This window comes from Lepidochelys kempii, chromosome 5, assembly GCF_965140285.1.
Source record: "Lepidochelys kempii isolate rLepKem1 chromosome 5, rLepKem1.hap1, whole genome shotgun sequence".
Lineage (NCBI taxonomy): Eukaryota > Metazoa > Chordata > Testudines > Cheloniidae > Lepidochelys > Lepidochelys kempii.
In genome coordinates, this window is record NC_136384.1 from 15,549,237 (window position 1) to 15,569,515 (window position 20,279).

A 20,279-nucleotide genomic window follows, 5' to 3' on the forward strand; every position below is an offset into this window, starting at 1 on the left:
AACTTACCTGTGAGAAAGATTCTGTTTAACTACCTGAACACTTGCTTTCAGCTTTTCACATCTCCTTTATGAATCAATGCATCACATAATCCCAGGAGATACTTTGCATGTCCGAGCCAAAAATCAGATAAAATTAGATAAAACTTCTTCTACATTGTGATAGTTTTACAAGCTAGGAAACTAGAACGACCATCCCTGTCAGTCTCTAGCACAGTTGGTCAAGGCCAATGAAATCTATTCAGAATTTGGACCATGTTATATGGCTAATATAAAAAAATATATTAATCTGGACAAAAGACAGACTGGAGATGCCAAGTAAGGAAGTTACATCCAGTTTGGGAAATAAAAACTCCCACTAAAGTCCCTTCAGTTGACATATAAGCTGCTTAAGTAAGGTTGCTGTGAAAGCATAGGACGGTTTACCCATCATTCTATTTCTTTTTCTTCCTTGGCAGTATCCTTGAGGCAACCTGCCTGCCTACTTCCATGCTCAGTTGGAAAGAGGAAACACCAGAGAAGAACAAAGTTATCCTAGTGGCAGGAAAATCATTTGTACACATCACTAAACAAAGATTATTGAAAGGAAACTTGTAACCCTCTTTTAATTAGTCCTGTAGGAAATGAGTATATATCCTCAAATCTTGAAGAGCAAATTTAATCTGTAAACCAGTTCCACTGAGGAGACAATTATTGTCCTGAAACGTGCAAGCTTATTTCTATTCAGATAAACATCTAAATGATTTTTATTTTCTAAGAGTTATTTACCATAACAGTAACTCACCACTTCATGAATAGATCGATTGAAGCCATCATCCTCTGTAAGGATCAACAAAATTATAAGAGCCATGTAAACATGGTGTGAATTCCTTTCTTCAACTTGATAGAGAATTTCAAGAATTGGCAAAACCTTGAGGGGGAAAAACAAGAATGCATTAGTTTAGCCTTTCAATCATCACAAACAATAAACACAGAAGGTTTTAAACCCTCCTTGTGTCATCCTGTCCTTCATAATATCACAGCATCCTTTCCCTCCTGAAATAGCCACCCCTAAATACTGATGTAAAATGCTCAAAGGCCTTCCATCTGCTTTTTATGTCTCCGTCAGAGTCATTAACAGTCTAAACATATTCTTTCTTGTAGTGAGACACTGAATTTTAATTCCTAATCAATGGAATTCCTAGCCACACCAATTACTATAAGGCTCTGAAAATTCCATCTCCCATCTGATAGAAAAACTGTTTGCTGAACCAAATTTATACCAGTCCACGGCTAACTCAGTTGAAACACAGTTTGCCTGGCTACAACACACGGGGCCCAATCATCTTCCTCACAACATTTTACAAAGGTTTAGTCAACACAGAACTATGATTTGAAATTGTTTTGTCCCATCCATCATAGCTAGACAGTGTTTGAACTGCACTATTCAGAACCATTGTACAATCAGAGGAGGGCAAAAACTGGCACCTTAATCCAAACCTCTTGGAATTTAAAGGGGTGGAGGTGAACAAATTAGAATCCCCAGATCTGAAAAACAATTTGGGTTGGATCCAAAACCAATAAAAGCCTGTTTTTCCAATTCTAATTCATATACTGCCAGTGTTTCAGTGTTCCCATTCTTATGGGAGTTCAGCCCAAGGTCTTGCAACATTTCCACAAGATGGCCAGCTTGAGCCAAAGTCTTGAAAGAAGGGCTGACAGGATTTCATTGCCACAGAATTAGTACCTAAACTCTAGTCTTGATTTGTCCTCAAACTCCAGCCTAAACTTATTACTGTCTCCTCACCATTTCTTTGGATATTAGCTTTACATTGACTCGGTATAATTTCCCCTTTCCATGATTCCTAAATCACAAAATAATATAGTAAAAGGACTTCAGAAGATTCTTATTTCCAAGAGTGAATGAGACACAGAGAACTCTTCCTAAGAGATTATAGATGCTTAAAGACTTAGCTTGATGTTTTAAAAAACAAACCAAACATAGCAGGATGAATCATGTGAAACCTTTTCTGGTGACCAGCCAGTACTCTGAATGCATCATATGCCTCTAAAATTACCAGAAATGTTCTGTTATAATCACCAAGTTCCAAAACAGCTTGTTTTGGCTCGACACATGAAAGACATTTTTACAGTTTCTTATAAAACCAGTGGGTTTGTCTTTATGGGCTTCTGGCACATACCTTTTCTGGGGCACATTAACCAGGATGAAGATAACACCACAGGAAAGAATGAGACTTTTTTAAAAACACGTTTTTCCCATCATTAGAACCAAACATCTTTCTCTACAAATTCAAAAGTTAGGGATTTCAAACAGTCACTTCTTTGCTGTTAAAAACCGTTCATTTTTCTACATCCTGCAATAGTAGGGATTGAGATTTTTTTCTCTGAACTACATGATCATTGAAACGAAGACAACATTGTTATATCATTTGTATTTCAGACAGAACAATATCAGTGCTAAAAATAAAATATATTTACTTCCCCATCCCTCAGTGGGAAGTGGTTTTCCCCATATCCTTGAGCAAACAGCTCTTCATTTCTATCTATCCCTAAATATAACAAGTACCATTGTTATGGCTGAAATGGACACAACTCTCACCAGCGTTAGATGCCACTAAAATTCGTTCATTAGAAACTGAGCATTTCTGTTAAGGAACGCGAGACACTCATCTCCCAGCTCCAATCAGAATCAACGTGTGCTCACTCGCTCTCTGTTGCATTCCCAGGAACTCCTGCCTTGAGGCGAGGAGAACAAGTTTAGAGAAGGACTCAGTTCTCCTGGATGGTAGCACAGAACACTGCCATCCAGATCATCCCTTCTTCGATATTTTTAAGCATAAGAAAAGCAGATAATGACTAAAGACATTTGTTTTTCTGACATGAAGCCTAGATCTCTTTAGTGTTATTACTGGCTTGTTCTGTCTTTCACAAGTTTTTCAACTGAAAAAGAAAAAAATTCAAAACTACCTCATACAAGGCTTACTGCCTGAGCTCACAGCTCCAATTGCTTCCAACTAAAATACAGTAGAACCTCAGAGTTATGAACAGGTTGGAATGGAGGTTGTTCGTAACTCTGAAACGTTCGTTACTCTGAACAAAACATTATGGCTGTTCTTTCAAAAGTTTACAACTGAACAATGACTCAATACAGCTTTAAAACTTTACGATGCAGAAGAAAAATGCTGATGTTAACCATCCTAATTTAAATGAAACAAGCACAGAAACAGTTTCTTTATCTTGTCAAAAAAAAATTTAAACTTTTAAACTTCCAGACCCCAACGAGAGACCGCTGAATTGGAATTAATTTGCAAACTGGATACAATTAACTTAGGCTTCAATAGAGCCTGGGAGTGGATGGGTCATTACACAAAGTAAAACTATTTCCCCATGTTTATTCCCCCCCCCCCCCCCGTTCCTCAGATGGTCTTGTCAACTGCTGGAAATGGCCCACCTTGATTATCACTACAAAAGGTCATCTCCTCCCCGCCCCCGCTGGTAATAGCTCACCTTAAGTGATCACTGTCCTTACAGTGTGTATGGTAACACCCATTGTTTCATGTTCTCTATGTATATAAATCTCCCCACTGTATTTTCCACTGAATGCATCCGATGAAGTGAGCTGTAGCTCACGAAAGCTTATGCTCAAATAAATTTGTAAGTCTCTAAGGTGCCACAAGTCCTCCATTTCTTTTTGTGAATACAGACCAACATGGCTGCTACTCTGAAACCTTTATTCTTGTAGTAGTTACATTTAACACAGTACTGTGCTATACAGTATTTGCATTTGTTTTTGTTTCTGCGGCCTGATTGTGTAAGTCTGGTTCCAAATGAGGTGTGTGGTGACAGGTCAGTTCGTAACTCTGGTGTTTGTAACTCTGAGGTTCTACTATATGTATATTGCACATGGCTTTGCATTGCATACGTTCAAAATCCAAAACCTTTCCTAGTGCTAGTACAGTTATTCCTAGTGCTAGTACAGTTATAAATTCCAATAGATAATTCTCTTTGCACAACATAAAGTAATATAAAAGTACTGCAGAGTTTCATTTACAATTTCGCTTTGCAGTGAAAACAACAAAAAGCTTTTTGAAGTTTTCCCCAACGTAAATAGTGAGGTAAATACTTAGTTTCTTAGATGGCTGCTAAGTGGAGAAATATAGGAACATCAGCTTTTTAGTCCTGTAGGATTTATTACAGTAAAATACTAATATTTATTAAAAGAAAAGGAGGACTTGTGGCACCTTAAGAAGAGAGCTGTAGCTCACAAAAGCTTATGCTCAAATAAATTTGTTAGTCTCTAAGGTGCCACAAGTACTCCTTTTCTTTTTGCGGATACAGACTAACATGGATGCTATTCTGAAACCTGTTAATATTTATTACTAATCAAAATTTAATATGTTGCCATGCAAGTTATAGGGCCTTGTAATAATTGTCAAGCAGACTTGTTAGTGCTGAATAACACTGAACCAAGCACATCTGGGACACATGTTGCTTCAGAACCGCCCAAGATACACATTATCTCTATTTGAAAGGATGTTAGTTCATAAACCATAGCTGGAGGAGTGTATTCATGTTCAAGAAGCACCCACGGCACTAAAGGTGCAGGGATAACTGAACTAAAATCACCCTTATTGGCACTGAGTGAAATATTGTATATCAGCTCAATCAGCAGTAATTTGGAAATAAACCAGACACCCCTGTTTCCACCCTACACTCCATTTATAACACAGCTTCTAAAATTAGATTTCTTCATTATCATTCCGATCATGTCACCTTCTCTTTGAAGCCCTCCACAGGTTCCCCAATTCACTGCAAATTTAACTTCCTTGTCCTCACCTTCAAGGCCTTTCATATCTGTGCCCCTCCCTACTTATATATCCTTATCTCTCAGCATTTTGCCCAAGCCTCCTCTGCTCTGGGAATTAGGCCAGACTTAACACCCATTTGCTTCCCTAACAACTGTTATTGTGCCCTCTTCCATGCTGCCCTTTGCATATTGAACCTGAAATGATTCATAAGTGGACCATCTGAACCTTAAGATTTCTGGTTCACCGCAAATTTAGATATTTTTAAATTTTCTGTGAACCAGAAATTCTGAAACATTTTTGTTTCTGAAACACTGACACATGGCCTTTGCAAAACTAAATATATTCCCCCAGGACCCTTCCAGTTACTACTGAAATTAACATGCATCTGATCAGTATCACTGCTGCAGTTGTGAAATTGACAAGAATCGTATCAGTTTCAGTCAGCAGCTTCTAGGGCTCCTAAGGTCTGCAGTTCTGGGGAGCCCAGCCCTGCAGACTGCTTGGGGCTAGGGATCCAGGATTCCACAGTCCCCATCCTGAGGCACGGCTGGCCTGGAGCCACAGAACCTGGAAGCCCGGTGTCCCAGCAGCCTACCAGGAAGCAGGCAGGGCTGTGACAAAAATCTGCATGTGATTAGATGAAAGTTCATGAACCAAGATGTTTCCACAAAACATTTTGGATTTGATGAATCAGTATCTTCCAATTAAGCTTTGTTTTGTTGGAAAATTCCCAACCAGCTCTATTCATACCTTTTCCTTCTCCAAACTCTCTTCAAGGCCCAGTCCTGCTAAAATGTTTATAAGAAATTAGCCAACAAATTTTGGTTAGGTTGCAGGCATTAAATGGGGATTAATGTGGTAATTAAAATACATATTTTTGTCTCTCTCTTTTTCCTCCTTCATGTACTATATCTTGTGTTAGTTTGTAAGCACTTCAGGGAAGTGACATTCTTTATACGTGTGGCTCTGTGTGTGTGGACAGCACCGGGCATACAGTGGGTAGTAACGAAATATTATTAATTATCATTAATAAAAAAATTGCTAAATCACTATATACACCAGGGCTTGATCACAGACAAAATATTTTAAGTGCAGATGAGATCTCTTGCATTTAAGCATAACCAAAATTCTTATTTCCAGACTTCTCAATAAATGCATTTTCACATACTAGAGTTAATAAAAATATTTCTATATGAAATATATTTATGCTTATAAATCCATTATTTAAAAATAAGATATTCACATGCTCCTTTCATTCAAAGATCTTGCCTTATACTACTCTACTGCATATGTGGTACTGATATTCATTGAATAAGCTCCTTTACTTCTACAAAACATGAAATAAACTGCAAAAACATGTAATAAACCATTTATTCTGCACAATGGGCCCGCCTTACACACACTAACTCATCTCTACTAGATCTACTACTTCTTTCCTTGTCGCTGAGTGGTCTTTAATCAGCTGACATTTTTACAGAAAGAATTCACCATTAAAAAGTTACTTCTAGTCCCCCAAATGTGGGCCAAATAAAAACAGACATTGAAATTTATAGATACTATAGTCGGTCCAGGGCCAGAGCTATTTAACCAGGAAAAAAAAAAGTTTTTATATGAATCTTATCTAAAGTACATGACAAAATATACAATGGTGTGAATATTTATGATCAATATTGTCATACCAAATCTTTGCCAATGAAAATTATAACAAATCATATTCTATAATAATACATCATCTCATCCATTCCTTAAATACAATCATTTCTGGGAGGAGAGAGGCAACTAATGAATAGTCCATAGCAACACCGCACAACCGTACAGGACCCAAAACAAAGAATTACTGCATCCATTAGAAACTACATTTAGCATACTTAATATTGATTTGCAATTACCCAACTAATATTTAGCCTTGAAAACAGGGTTAACAATCCATATCCTTACAGAAGGAGTCAACATTTTTCATGAACACAAGTAATACACAGCTTGTTTTTTATATCTGAAAAGCTGTTCCATGACACCATGTTGGGGCACTGGCTTTGCAAAGTGCCACCTACTGCAACACCAGCATCGCTTCTTGCAACAGTTTGAGAGTATTTCCCAGGGACCTCCTTTCCAAATATGAACTAGGGATGCCCCTTACTAAATTCATGTGCTTGATTACCCTGACAGTGAGGAAGTTTTTCCTAATGTCCCTTGCCGCAATTTAATCACATTGCTTCTTGTCCTAACCAAAGAGGTTAACAAAAACAATTTTTCACCCTCCTCCTTGTAAAAACCTTTTATGTTACCATATTCCCCCTGCCTCCCCCTCGCCCCCCGTCTTCTCTTCTCCAGACAAAACCACCCAACTTTTTTCAATCTTCCCTCATAGGTCATGTTTTCTAGACCTTTAATCATTTTTGTTGCTCTCCTCTGGACTTTCTCCAGTTTGGCCACATCTTTCCTGAAATGTGGCACCCAGAACTGGGCAAAATGCTCCAGCTGAGGCCTTATCAGTGCAAAGTAGAGTGGAAGAATTATTTCTCGTATCTTGCATACAACACTCCTCCTAATTAATGTCAGAATGATGTTTGCTTTTTTTGCAACAGTGTTGCACTGTTGACTCATATTTAGCTTGTTGTCAACTATAACCCCCAGATCCCTTTCCGCAGTACTCCTGTCTAGGCAGCCATTTCCCATTTTGTATGTGTACAATTGATTGTTCCTTCCCAAGTGGAGTACTTTACATTTGTCCTTATTGAATTTCATCTTATTTATTTCAGACCATTTCTCCAGTTTGTCCAATTATTTTTCATTTTAATCCTATCCTCCTAAGCATTTGCAACCCTCTCAGCCTGGTATTGTCCACAAACTTTATAAATGTCCTCTCTATGCCATTATCTAAATCACAGATGAAGATATTGAACAGAAACGGACCTAGGACCAATCCCCGCAGGACCCCACTCAATACGGCCTTCTAGTTTGACTCTGAACCACTGATAACTACTCTCTGGAAACTGTTTTCCAACCAGTTATGCACCCACACTATGGTAGCTCTATCGAGGCTATATTTCACTAGTTTGTTTATGAGAAGGTCATGTCAAGATAGTATCAAAACCCTTACTAAAGTCAAGATATACCACATCTACTGCTACCCTGCTATCCACAAGGTTTGTTACCCTGCCAAAGAAAGCTATTAGGTTAGTTTGACATGATTTGTTCTTGACACATCCATGTTGACTGTCACTAAAACCTTATTATCTTATAGTTGTTTGCAAATTGATTGCTTGATTATTTGCTCCATTATCTTTCCAGCTACAGTATGCAAGTTAAACTGACTGGTCTGTAATTCCTTGAATTGCCCTTATTCCCCTTCTTATAGATTGGCATCATATTTGCTCTCTTCCAGTCCTCTGGAATCTCTCCCATCTTCCATGAGTTTTCAAAGATAATCGCTAATGGCTCAGATATCTCCGCAGTCAGCTCTTTGAGTATTTTATTTCATCAGACCCTGCCAATTTGAAGACACCTAACCCATCTAAGCAATTTTTTACTTGTACTTGTTATAGGGCAGAACAGGCAGTTTCATACCCTGGTACATATATAAATATATATGATTACTCAGTGATGTTTTCTTCAATTCTGTCAGCTTTTCAGAAAGCAAGACGTTTTCCTTTGCATGTTATTTCTGGGCTTTCAAGCAGCTTTTTGGCAGCTGACTTTATTGGGAGAGGGAGGAAGGAAGGAGGATAGTACACCATGAGATTCTACATCACAGAATAAAAGATCTGGAGTAGTTCTGACATATAATCCCTAAGGAAACGTCCAAAGTCCACAGTATATCAATTAAAATAATTTTAAAAAACTAGCAAAAACCCTCAAACTTATGAATATTTTTCCACAGAGACAGAAAACTAGTACACTTAGTGCCTGTCACATTGACAGCCTGGAAACTTAATGCCGCTATTGATCCACAGAAGTGATCCACCAGAGTGACTCAGCCCTGACCTAGACTGTTCAAGTAAGGGGGGATAGAGAGGAATTCAATCTTCATTGGTAGTTCAGTGGCTGGCTTCCTTCCTGAATTTGCCAACAAGTGTGCCTATGAGTGCTAATTTTCATCATGTCCTTATCTGTCCACTAGGAATCAGACAGAGACCAAACACATTCCATACAGGTCCCCAAACAGCCTTCAGATGCTCACTGAAATCCAGCTTAGGTTGTTAGGTTATCTAACTATGAAAGGCTCTCTTTTCTTTTACCAACCCCTGAGACATCCAATTCTATCCTTACAAGAATTTTTATAAAATATGATTTGCATAAAAGATTGCCAGCACGTCTGCACTATATAGAAAAGTGATGTTCTATAAACTGCCATACTACAGAACCACAGATCAGGTAGGATCACACTGGCCATTAGCTGCAGCTAGCGCTGCTGGAAAACAAAAAATTAATTTAACAAAAAAATTCAAGGTTTGAACATTTGTTTCAGCTTTGCATTGGAATGAGACAGACCTTTTGAAACTTTTCATGAAAAAATAAAGAGAGAGGAGCCACACACCTCTTCAACCCCAGAATAGCCAATAGACGAATCAAGCAGAGCAGGAACTTGAATCTAGGTCTCTCCAACATCTCTGGTTAGTGTCCTAATCACCAGACTATTGGGTATTCTGGGAAGGTCTTTCTTTTAACCCTCACCCTGACAAGAAACCTCCCCAGCAAAATGTTTCCACAAAATATTTCAGTTTTGACACAGCATTTTCCTGAATAAAAAAAGTTTAGTTGAAAAAAGTTCCGGACCAGTCCAAGTCATGACCTCAATTCAAAGCAGTTAGAAAGTTTTTGCTACCATAACATTTCTAACTAAACTTTGACAGCCTCCCTCCCAGAACCTTTAGAATTGCCTGTTTTATTTCTGTACTCCAGAACAGGTCAACTTTCATTACATTAATAAGCCAAGTAGTTACACTCTGCAGTTAAAACTTACTTAGCTTTGCAGTCTGAGTATAATTAACTAGAAATAATAGAACTGATTAAATTTCTTGAGCATATCCTGAAGGTCAACAGATTTGGGCTATATCAAACCAACTATAGTGTGTGAAGGGGAGATGAGAAATTGTCCAGTAAGGATCATTAGGCATGAAGAGTTTAAGAGCCTGAAATGAAGATCACAGCATTTTGCTCACTACTGATCCTTAACAGAGAGGGGGGGAAAAGCAGCACAAGAGGTCTGTTCCTAGTATTTTAAATGTGGGGTATGTGCATGCACAAACAGGGCAGCGGAGGGAAGAGCAGAAGAGAAAAGATGGTGATCTTAGAATAGCTGTCCTGGGTGGACACCACCTCTCATGCTCCTGTAGTTAGGACACCTGAAAACAGGAAAGGGGTAAAGCTAGTAAGTGGCTTCAGAAGATGCTGCCCAATTTGAGCAGAAGTGGCTTTACCATGGTCAGGAGAGGCTATCCCAGCTAAATAACAACTCAGGAACAGTTTGGGAGGACACTGTCGAAGCTGTGCTCCTTATTCTAGGAAATACCGTAAGAAGTGTGGACAATTCATCACACCTTTAACTAATAGTCACAAATTTTTACCTGTCGACACTCTAACACATTTAGATCTGTGTTGACTAATACTTTCCTGGCTAATGAAAGCCTGAAACACAGTTTATTTATATGAATTCAAAGTTTTCCTTTTGATTTCTCCTCACATTATTCATTAAAGAATACCAACTAATGATATTTATATCTAAAACAAATGGAAGACCATTATGTCACTAAGGACCAAATCTATATAGGCCTGTTACAACATGTCACATTATACAAGCACATGCGGAGCTGCATGCTGATACTGAATCTGTCTGTGCAAATACAGGTTTCTGCACGTGCAAGTTTGCAAATGCATTTTTGGAACCCTGTTAAAAATATCAGAGTGATAGAGTTTAAGTTGCAAAGGGACCACCAGATCATGTAGCCTGACCTCCTGTATATCACAGGCCACTAAACACCTATGGTCTTAAGTCTCCTGCCATCTTGGCCCACCCATGCCATTCTTATTCTATCCAATCTCCCCCCGCATTTAAACACATTAAATTTCCCTATCAATTTTGCTTACATTCCAGAGATTTATACTTTTATCAGTGCTATCTCTTAATCCAGTCACATGCTGAGCATAATAATATGAACAAGACATGACGAATCATGGACAAGTAATTCACAATCCATTGTCCTATAGAGATTCTCTCTACCCCCAGAATATTGAATAACATCACACAACCATACACAAACCTCCACAAATCAACCCCAATTGCCAAATATTAAGTATTAAATATGCAGTACAATACTTACAAGATTTTCCATATCAGTGCGGGCCAACATATATGTCCGAACATTGCTGTTCTGATGCAGTAATATGTATAAAAGGAGAGTTGCTTGATCAGATTTCTGCTGTTCACACAAAGCTGTGTACAAACTGTTAAAATTAATCTGGAAAGCATGTGGACTTGGTGAAGGAAAAGCAGTGCTATCTGGAATAAAGAAACCAAAAACATATTTAAAAAAAAAATTTACCACCTCGGCTTCTGTTTGTTTTACAGACACTTTCATGTCTGACACAGGCACCACAGAAAGAACTGGAGCTAAATATCTGCAGAAATAATCTTCAGTCAGTCTTGGTTCAACTTTTACTGGTGACCATAAACCTTAGCCAAGTCTCATAAAACTTTAGTTATGTCAAAGTTACAACTGTTTTCACACCTGAGAACTGGTGAGCCTTCCTTATACCCATAGTAGTCTTTCTTGCTCCTCCCTCCAACTCAGTCATGCCTGTAACAAAGCAGCCTTGTCACCCTTTATTTCCCTTCCTGACTCTCAAGGTAAGAAAAGAAGGCAGCTCAGGAAATGCTGGGTAATGGTGAAGCTACAGGGCTTTTCTTAAGAGCTAGAATTCCAAGGGAACATGAAGGAGTAGGTTTGTTTCTAGTCCCAAAATGATCCAACTTCCGGGTTTAGTTTACAGTGCTCTAGGAGTATCACATCTGTATTTACTGGTATGTATTAATCTTTCAAAGGGCTAGTCTACATTGAAAACTTAAATTGGCTTAGTTACGTCTCTCAGAGTTGTGAAAAATCCATACCCCAAAGAGACTGAGCTATGCCGACCTAACCCTCCATGCAGACGGTGCTAGATCAGCAGAAGAATTCTCTCAATTTAGCTACTATCTCTTAGGGAGGTGGATTAACTACAGAAATGGGAGAAGCCCTCCCATTGCTGTGGTGAGTGTCTACACTGAAGCATTACAGTATTGCAGCTGTAGAATTTTAAGTGTAGACATACTGTAAGTAATCTATGTTCAATGGCCATAATATAGGCCTTGGTTAGTCTAGAAAGAAAGGTGTGTTCTGTTTTAAATTAGATTAGCTAATGTGATTTGAAACATCACTTAGCACAGTTTAACTCCTTGAAAATTGTGTCAGGTGGTTATGGTGTGTATGGCATAACTTAGGGTGAAGGTGGAGATGGAAGCAGAACAGAATATTATGAAAGTAACAGTAAAAAAGGTTGAAAACTGGTTTCTGTGTGTTTCTATGATGTTTGTGGAACTATGTGACTTTTCAGCTATATCTGAGATATAAGCAGCTCAGAAATGTCCATTTAAAATAAAAAAAACTTGTAAGTGGATACATGGAAAAAGATATTTCTTGCTATATGAGATTCCAGAATGCTGCACTAAGTCAACTGGACATAGCTTTATTTTCAGAGAAGGTGAGCTGTCTGGAGCACCAGGAAAAATTAAAGCAGCCTTTCAAGATAACACTTGCTCTCTTGCCCAGAGTAATTTTTAAGATAGAATGGAAAACCTAGCAGGCGGTTTTGTTTATTTTTGTTGTGGTTTTTTTAAAATTGTGATCACCATGGTGAAGGTAGGCAAGCATGTGTGTGTGTGTCTGAGCTGATTTGCTGATTACTTTCCATACCAAGCTTTCAAAAGCTGAAAATTGGACTAAGCAGTTTTAACGTTGTTTCACGTAACAGCGTCAGCTATAGAGTTTTCAAAGCGATCAGAACTTCAGAATCTACTCTTAATCTCCCCAGGACTTGAATTAGCATATTAGGGGTGCTGGAGAACAGCTAATACTTTGCATGTGAATCCTCTATTTTTCATAAAAGCAAGATAATGATCAAATATTACACATTATACCACCATGAAAACAGTGGTGACTTCAACATTCTCACCAGCTATGCTGCTATGGAAAAGAACTGCAAGCCAATACGAATTTAATCTTCAAATGAGCAGTCCTGCACTTCTCTACTATGCTTTTCAACTTTTCTTAATAAACTTTTACATCTGTGCAGCGTATGCATCAAAAACTCCTGTGCATCAAAAACACTCCCGTTTTTAAAAAAGCCACTACTTTTCTCTTTCTTTTCCTTCCATATTCCCAGAATAAACCATTGTCAGGTTGTATTCCATTAATCCAAAACAACTGCTACTTTGTGAAAATATTTTTTATTAAAATTTAAAATGTAAGTGTAGCTAGAGATGACGAAGCAGATTAATTCAACACACTTTACTAAAGGAGCACTTAGATGCTATTGTCAGCTGAGAATTCTACATGTCTCAAGGCTCAAGCTGTGTGAATTACTAAACAAAACCACTAACAGTTGCAACTTTTCTTTACCAGTTTTGTTATAGAGACACTTACAAACCTTTTTAAAAATTGCCAAAAACTACCAAAAGAATCTTTTAAAAACATTATGGAAGAAGAGTCCTAAAGAATTTAATAAAGACAGATAATCTTTCCAAACCTATTTATGGACTTCAATAGCAGGGATATAATCTGTATTATATTCCACAGAATGGTTTTAAAAATTCTATAGAAAAGATGTAGTTACTCTTTATTAAATTCTACAGGTTTCAGAGTAATTTCTCTAGAACACTATTGGTCTCATCCCCAATAAATTAGACAGGATATCTTCATAATGAAAACAGATAATTCTTGTATTATATTCAGACCTTTTATATAGTTAAAGTTGCAACAAGGCTTCCATTATAATTCTTGTTAAGAACATAAGAACAGCCACATTGGGTCAGACCAAAGGTCCATCTAGCCCAGTATCCTGTCTTCAGACAGTGGCCAATGCCAGGTGCCTCAAAGGGAATGAACAGAACAGGTAATCATCAAGTGATCCAACCCCTGTCGCCCATTCCCAGCTTCTGGCAAACAGAGACTAGGGACACCACCCCGCCCATCCTGGCTAATAGCCATCGATGGACCGATTCTCCATGAATTTATCTAGTTCTTATTTGAATCCTGTTATAGTCTTGGCCATCACAACATCATCTGGCAAGGAGCTCCACAGGCTGACTGTGTGTTGTGTGAAAAAATACTTCCTTTTGTTTTGTTTTAAACCTGCTGCCTATTAATTGTATTTGGTGACCCCTAGTTCTTGTGTTATGAGAAGGAGTAAATAACACTTCCTTATTTACTTTCTTCACACCAGTCATGATTTTATAGACCTCTATCATATCCCCCCACAGTCGTCTCTTTTCCAAGCTGAAAAGTCACAGTCTTATTAATCTGTCCTCAGATGGAAGCCATTCCATACTCCTAATAATTTTTGTTGCCCTTTTCTGAACCTTTTCCAAGTACAGTAGATCTTTTTTGAGATGGGGCGACCACATCTGCATGCAATATTCAAGATATGGGCATACCATGGATTTATATAGAGGCAATATGATATTTTCTGTCTTATTATATATCCCTTTCTTAATGATTCCCAACATTCTATTCACTTTTTTAACTGTCACAGTACATTGAATTCATGTTTTCAGAAAACTATCCACAATGACTCCAATATCTCTTTCTTGAGTGGTAACAGCTAATTTAGACCCCATCATTTTACATGTATACTTGGGATTATGTTTTTCAGTGTACATTATTTTTGCATTTATCAACACTGAATTTCATCTGCCATTGTGTTGCCCAGACACCCAGTTTTGTGAAATCCTTTTGCAGCTCTTTGCAGTTTGCTTGGGACTTAACTATCTTGAGTAGTTTTACGTCATCTTCAAATTTTGCCATCTCACTGTTTACCCTTTTTCCAGATCATTTAGGAATATGTTAACTAGGTGATCTGGAAAAAGAGGCAAACACTGTTGTCATGCACGTTTGTTTTCCCTGCCTCCCAGTTTTTCCAGAGGAATAAATTTGATCTGAAGAATTGTCTAGTTATCATTGGGAGGAGCAGAATTAGTTTTTTCTAATTGTTCAATGCAGATACAATGTTTCCCAACACTTAAAAATGAGTCTAAATAAATTACACAAACACTGCAAGTAGTCAGCACGTCATTTAAAACAGCAACACCAAGAATAACATTATGAAATTAGGGCCGCGGTAGCCCAAGGACTCTGTGAGGACTAAGAGCTTTTCTGGATAATGAAAGCAGCTCCGGATCATGCTGAACTGATTAAAATTTCCTGCTTAAATAAGCGAACTAGTTTAAAGGAGTATAAATATAAGTATAGAGTATACTCTATATATAAATGACACTTATACTTATAAATATAAGTATAGAGTATAAATATAAGTGTCAAACCAGCTCAGCTACAAACAAGTTCACATCTATGCATATAAAACTAACCAATGAAACATGGTCCAGGGTGCCCAGATCTCCCAATGCCTATAGCGTTCCTAAAGCCAACAGGATCCTTTTGGCTACCTGACTTGCCGCCCGCCACCCACCCCCTCACCTTCCCATTTCTATTTCTATCTTGTGAAGTTGCAGAGCTATGCAGAAGAGAAACGGTCTTAAAAACTTTGCAAGAAAGCAAGCTATAGGAACTCCATTTTCCAAAACCAAATTGCACAGTACCCTTCAGTGTTTAAACACCCTTCCCCCCCGCCACAGTGTCTTTTAAGTTTCATGGGCTGAGACATGCTGGCTCAGGAACTTCACAGGACCTATGGAAGAGAAACTCCCTTTCTGTACATTTCCTGGGTTTACAGGACAGAACCTGTATTATAGCACACCTTGGTAAGAAAAATGGTTTAGAAGCCAGGATAACACAATGCCGCAGTTGCTTCTATTCACACTAGAAGATTAAGAAAAGGTACAAACCTTGTGTGTTCTTGAAGGACATAATAGCTTGTCTGTATGGGTTTGGTGTATCTGGAGCATCAGTCAAATTAGCTAGCACAAGCAGAAGCAGAAGGCTCTGATTAGCTAAAGGTGATGACTGTTCCTGCTGTGGTGCTGGTTTACTTCCTACTCCACCCAATGTGAATACTGTCCACAGGCCAGCTAAAGGGAAGAATTGAAGAAGACAATCCTCTTAGTGAATGTTATTAAATATTTATGGTGTGCTTTAAGGGGCACACCCGTCTTTACAAATGAGTAAGAGGTTTCTTTTGGTCTACCCCAAAGTACAGCTACAATACAGAGAAAAACAATTCATCCTGAGACAATAAAGGGACAACATTGATCATGAATTTGATGGTGGAAGAATCATGAAAGCACATTTCAAAGGAGTAGGGGTAGAGCATTTGGCAGATGAGAACAGGGAGGCTGCTGGAAGTGTAAGAGGTAATAGTGCAGGAGGAGATGAAAGATGTGATTAGGAGAAAGAGGCAGCGCCATAATGGTGCAAGTCTCTGAAGGTAAAGAGATTAAACCTGATGTGATAGAAGACACAAAGCCTATGAGGGGATTCAAGAAAGGGGCACTGACACAATTGGTGCACAGGAAGAGGAAGACGAATTTGTACAGTATATTTGCAATCAGATAATCTCCTTTAAAAACGCAAATAGATTCCAGCATGATGCATTTCTTAATGTGCTTTTTTATTAAACCCAGAATGTTATAATAGATTCCAAGGCCAGAAGGCCCACTGTGATCATGCAGTCTGACCTCTTGTATAACACAGGCCATAGAACTTCCCCAAAAAAATTCCTAGTGAAGATCTTTTAGAAAAGAACCCAATCTTGATTTTAAAATGTTTAGTGATGGAGAATCTACCATGACCCTGGTAAGTTGTTCCAATGATTACTCTCTCTCACGGTTAAGAATGTATGCCTTATTCCCACTCTGAATTTGTCTAGCTTCAACTTCCAGCTAGTGGAATGTATTATACCCTTCCCTGCTAGACTGAAGAGCCCATTATTAAATATCTGTTCCCCATGCAGGTACCTATAGACTGTAATCAAGTCACACCTTAACCGTCTCTTTGTAAAGTTAAATAGATGGAGCTCTTTGAGTCTATCACCATAAAGCTTTTTAGCCCTTTACTCATTCTCATGTATCTTCTCTGAAACCCCTCCAACATATCAACATCCTTCGTGAATTGGAGACACCAGAACTGGACGCAGTATTCCAGAAGAGGTCACACCAGTGCCAAATTCAGAGAAGTAAAATAACCTCTCTACTCCTATTCAAGCTTCCAGTTTTTCCATCCAACGATTGCATTAGCCCTTTCAGTTACAGCATCACACTGGGAGCTCACATTTAGCTGATTATCCACCACAACACACAAACTTTTTCAGAGTCACTGCTTCCCAGGATAGAATGCCCCATTCTTTGTTCCCAGACGCATACAATTTACATTTAGCCATATTAAAATGCATATTGCTTGCTTGCGCCCAGTACACCAAGTAATGCAGATCATTCTGTACCAGTGACTGGTTCTCTTCGTTATTTACCAATCCCCCTATTTTGGTGTCACTGTGACAGGATCCCCAGGGTACAACCTGGAACTGGCCAACTGCTGTGCCCCCTTAACTCTCCAGCCTGGGCTTTCTCTCACAATGCTTTGTTAGTGAAATGCAACAAACCTTTTCAGGTGCTGTTATCACTCAGCACAACAGCATGTGGAGCCCCACACTCAGCTAGAGTGCATGAATGCTGCTTGAGTCACTCACGAATCACACAGAGAAAGGCACCAGAAAATCTCCCAAGCCCCTAGCCTTGGACCCCACAACTGTACTTTCTTTCCCTGGTCAGAAGCCTGACCAGTGTAAGTTCATTACCTAGTGTGCCCCTCCCTCCATGTAGAGAGGGCACACATCATCCTTTGTAACCTGAGCTGATATTTCCCGACCACCTCATCGAAAACACACAGTTTTAGGTAAAATATAAAACAGATTTATTAACTACAGAAAGATAGATTTTAAATTATTATAAGTGGTAGGCACAATAGGTCAGAGATAGAAAATAAAAACAGTCTAAATCTTAAACCTTATTAGACTAGGCAGTATTTGGATCAAGCAGTTTTATCACCCCACTAGGTGCTACAGTTCTTAGTACACAGGCTTGCCCTTTAAGCCTGGGACCAGTCTCCTCAGTTCAAGTCTTCGTCTTCCCAGCATTCTTGTTGCTTCCAGTGTAGGTGTGGGAGGAGAAAGGCCCAAAGCATGACATCACCGTCCCCTATTTTATATCCTCAGTCCATGTACCAGGAAGACACTAGCTCAGACATGCCTGGTGGGCCTTGTTAAGTCACAGCATTGAGCCACCCCCCGGTGTGGTCTTGTACAATTTAGTCATTGAGTTGAGCAGTCCCCATTGTGTGGTGCTTGCACAACTGTCATTAAATTGTAAATCCCTTGTTTACTATTCTGCTGGTCAATGGCTGGCGATGATCGTTCAATGACCACCCAGCTGATATTGATTGGTATTAATTATACTATCCTCCTTTAATTCTTTATTAATCGAGTCCCGTATCAGCCACTCCATTATTTTGCCTGAGATCAATGTCAGACTGACAAACCTATAAACCCAGGCCATCCCGTTTAATCCCTACTACCCTTTATAAATATTGGCACAACATTAGCTTTCTTCCAGTCTTCTGGAACTTCCCCAGTGTTCCAGGACTTACTGAAAATATTAACAATGTAGCAAGCTCCTCAGCCAGCTCTTTTAAAACTCACATACACAAGTTATCCAGATCTACTGATTTTAAAATGTCTAACTTTAGTAGCTACTGTTTAACATCCGCCTGAGATACAAGTGGAATGGAAAGTGTGTTACCACATGATATGACTCCATCACATTCTGCCCCCCCCATACAGAACAGAATTTTTTTGCGTTATTTATGACAATTTTACCATTTCCATCTAGTAATGGACGAAAACAATTGTTAGGAATTTTTTTTGTTCCTAATATACTTATAAAATGACATCTTATTGTCCTTAACTCTGATTGCCTAAGCAGTTTTCTTCAATTCCTATCTTCTAATTTATATTTATTACTATCAACTTTCCCTTTCTTCCATTAAAAAAAATTTTTTTTTTATAACTTTCTTCACTTGCTCTCTAAACCAGGTCGTGTTTTTATCCAATACAGCCTTCTTCCTTGATTGTGGGTTTTGGGGCATCTAATAAGATGTTCTTAAACAATTCACAAGTTTTAGGAGAAGCACAGTTAGCTCATGACCAGGGAACATAATAATTGCTAGTATTTCTTAAACTTTAATAGCCAGATTTACAGTTATGCAAAAGACAGCAACACTGTACACTTCACTGTGGAGGAATGTCACGTCTTTCAAATTCCATACAATGTTCTTAATGGGGACAAGGCAAAACTAATAACGAATAACCTCAATTCTGTTTTAATCAGATCCACCCTTTGATTTTTAAGTTAGGATTTAGAATAAATGAATGAAACTTGAGACAGTGGGAGGCACTTATGCTACCTGTTAGACTTTTTTAATGGATTACATAGAACACATGCAGTTATGGAAATACAAATTTAGCCTGCAAAACTAGCAGATAATAGTTTACCTTTGACCAATTGGCTTCTGCTAAGCTTAAAGTACACAATTTACTAGTAATTCTGTTGGGAACTAGTCACCTTTATTGATTGATGCCTCTTAGTAAAGTGGTAGCTTCCCCACACAACCCCCCCCCTCCCGCCGCCAAAGTAATTACACCTCTACCCCAATATAACGCAGTCCTCAGGAGCCAAAAAATCTTACCGCATTATAGGTGAAACCACATTATATCGAACTTGTTTTGGCCTCGAGCATTTCCGTTATTAACAGTCAGCAAATCATTTTTGTTAGAACTAACACAGTGTATGCAATAAATAAATCTGTTCTACAATGGTTAAATTGTATCTCCTTTCTTTAATTACAACAATTATTTTACAAGCTTACTTAAAAGATACAGTGTATTAACAACACTGGTACTAAACGCTATTAAATGCAACCATGTGGGCTAGGTGGACTGCGTTTAATGCTTAGGAAAATGCAAAATTCACATAAAATATCAGAAAACAATTTTAATTACACATCCTTACAAATTGTTGTAAAAAAGGATTTTGGTATTTTAGCAAATAGGAGCATGGGCCACTTTGTTATTTAGCCAACTATGTTATACGTAGATTATTAAGTAATATGAACTGTTAACTATTAAATAGTTTGAAAACATTTTGGAGATGGGAGTTTTTACTTATAGAAAAGATTAAAATGAAGCTAAAAAAGGTACAGTCATCAAGTTCTAGAG

At 38.3% G+C, this 20,279-nt stretch overlaps 1 protein-coding gene across 4 annotated transcripts in view; it reads right to left on the bottom strand.

Moving 5' to 3' along the window:
* Nucleotides 1–20,279, bottom strand: part of DYM (dymeclin) — a 389,895-nt gene that overhangs the window by 183,298 nt on the left and 186,318 nt on the right. For all 4 annotated transcript variants that reach the window (XM_073343514.2, XM_073343512.2, XM_073343513.2 and 1 more), the window contains 3 exons: nucleotides 15,901–16,083; nucleotides 11,126–11,304; nucleotides 782–907 (listed from right to left, as the gene is read on the bottom strand). In XM_073343514.2, the coding sequence (XP_073199615.1) occupies nucleotides 782–907; nucleotides 11,126–11,304; nucleotides 15,901–16,083 (488 nt within the window). The remainder of the gene's footprint in view (nucleotides 1–781; nucleotides 908–11,125; nucleotides 11,305–15,900; nucleotides 16,084–20,279) is intronic.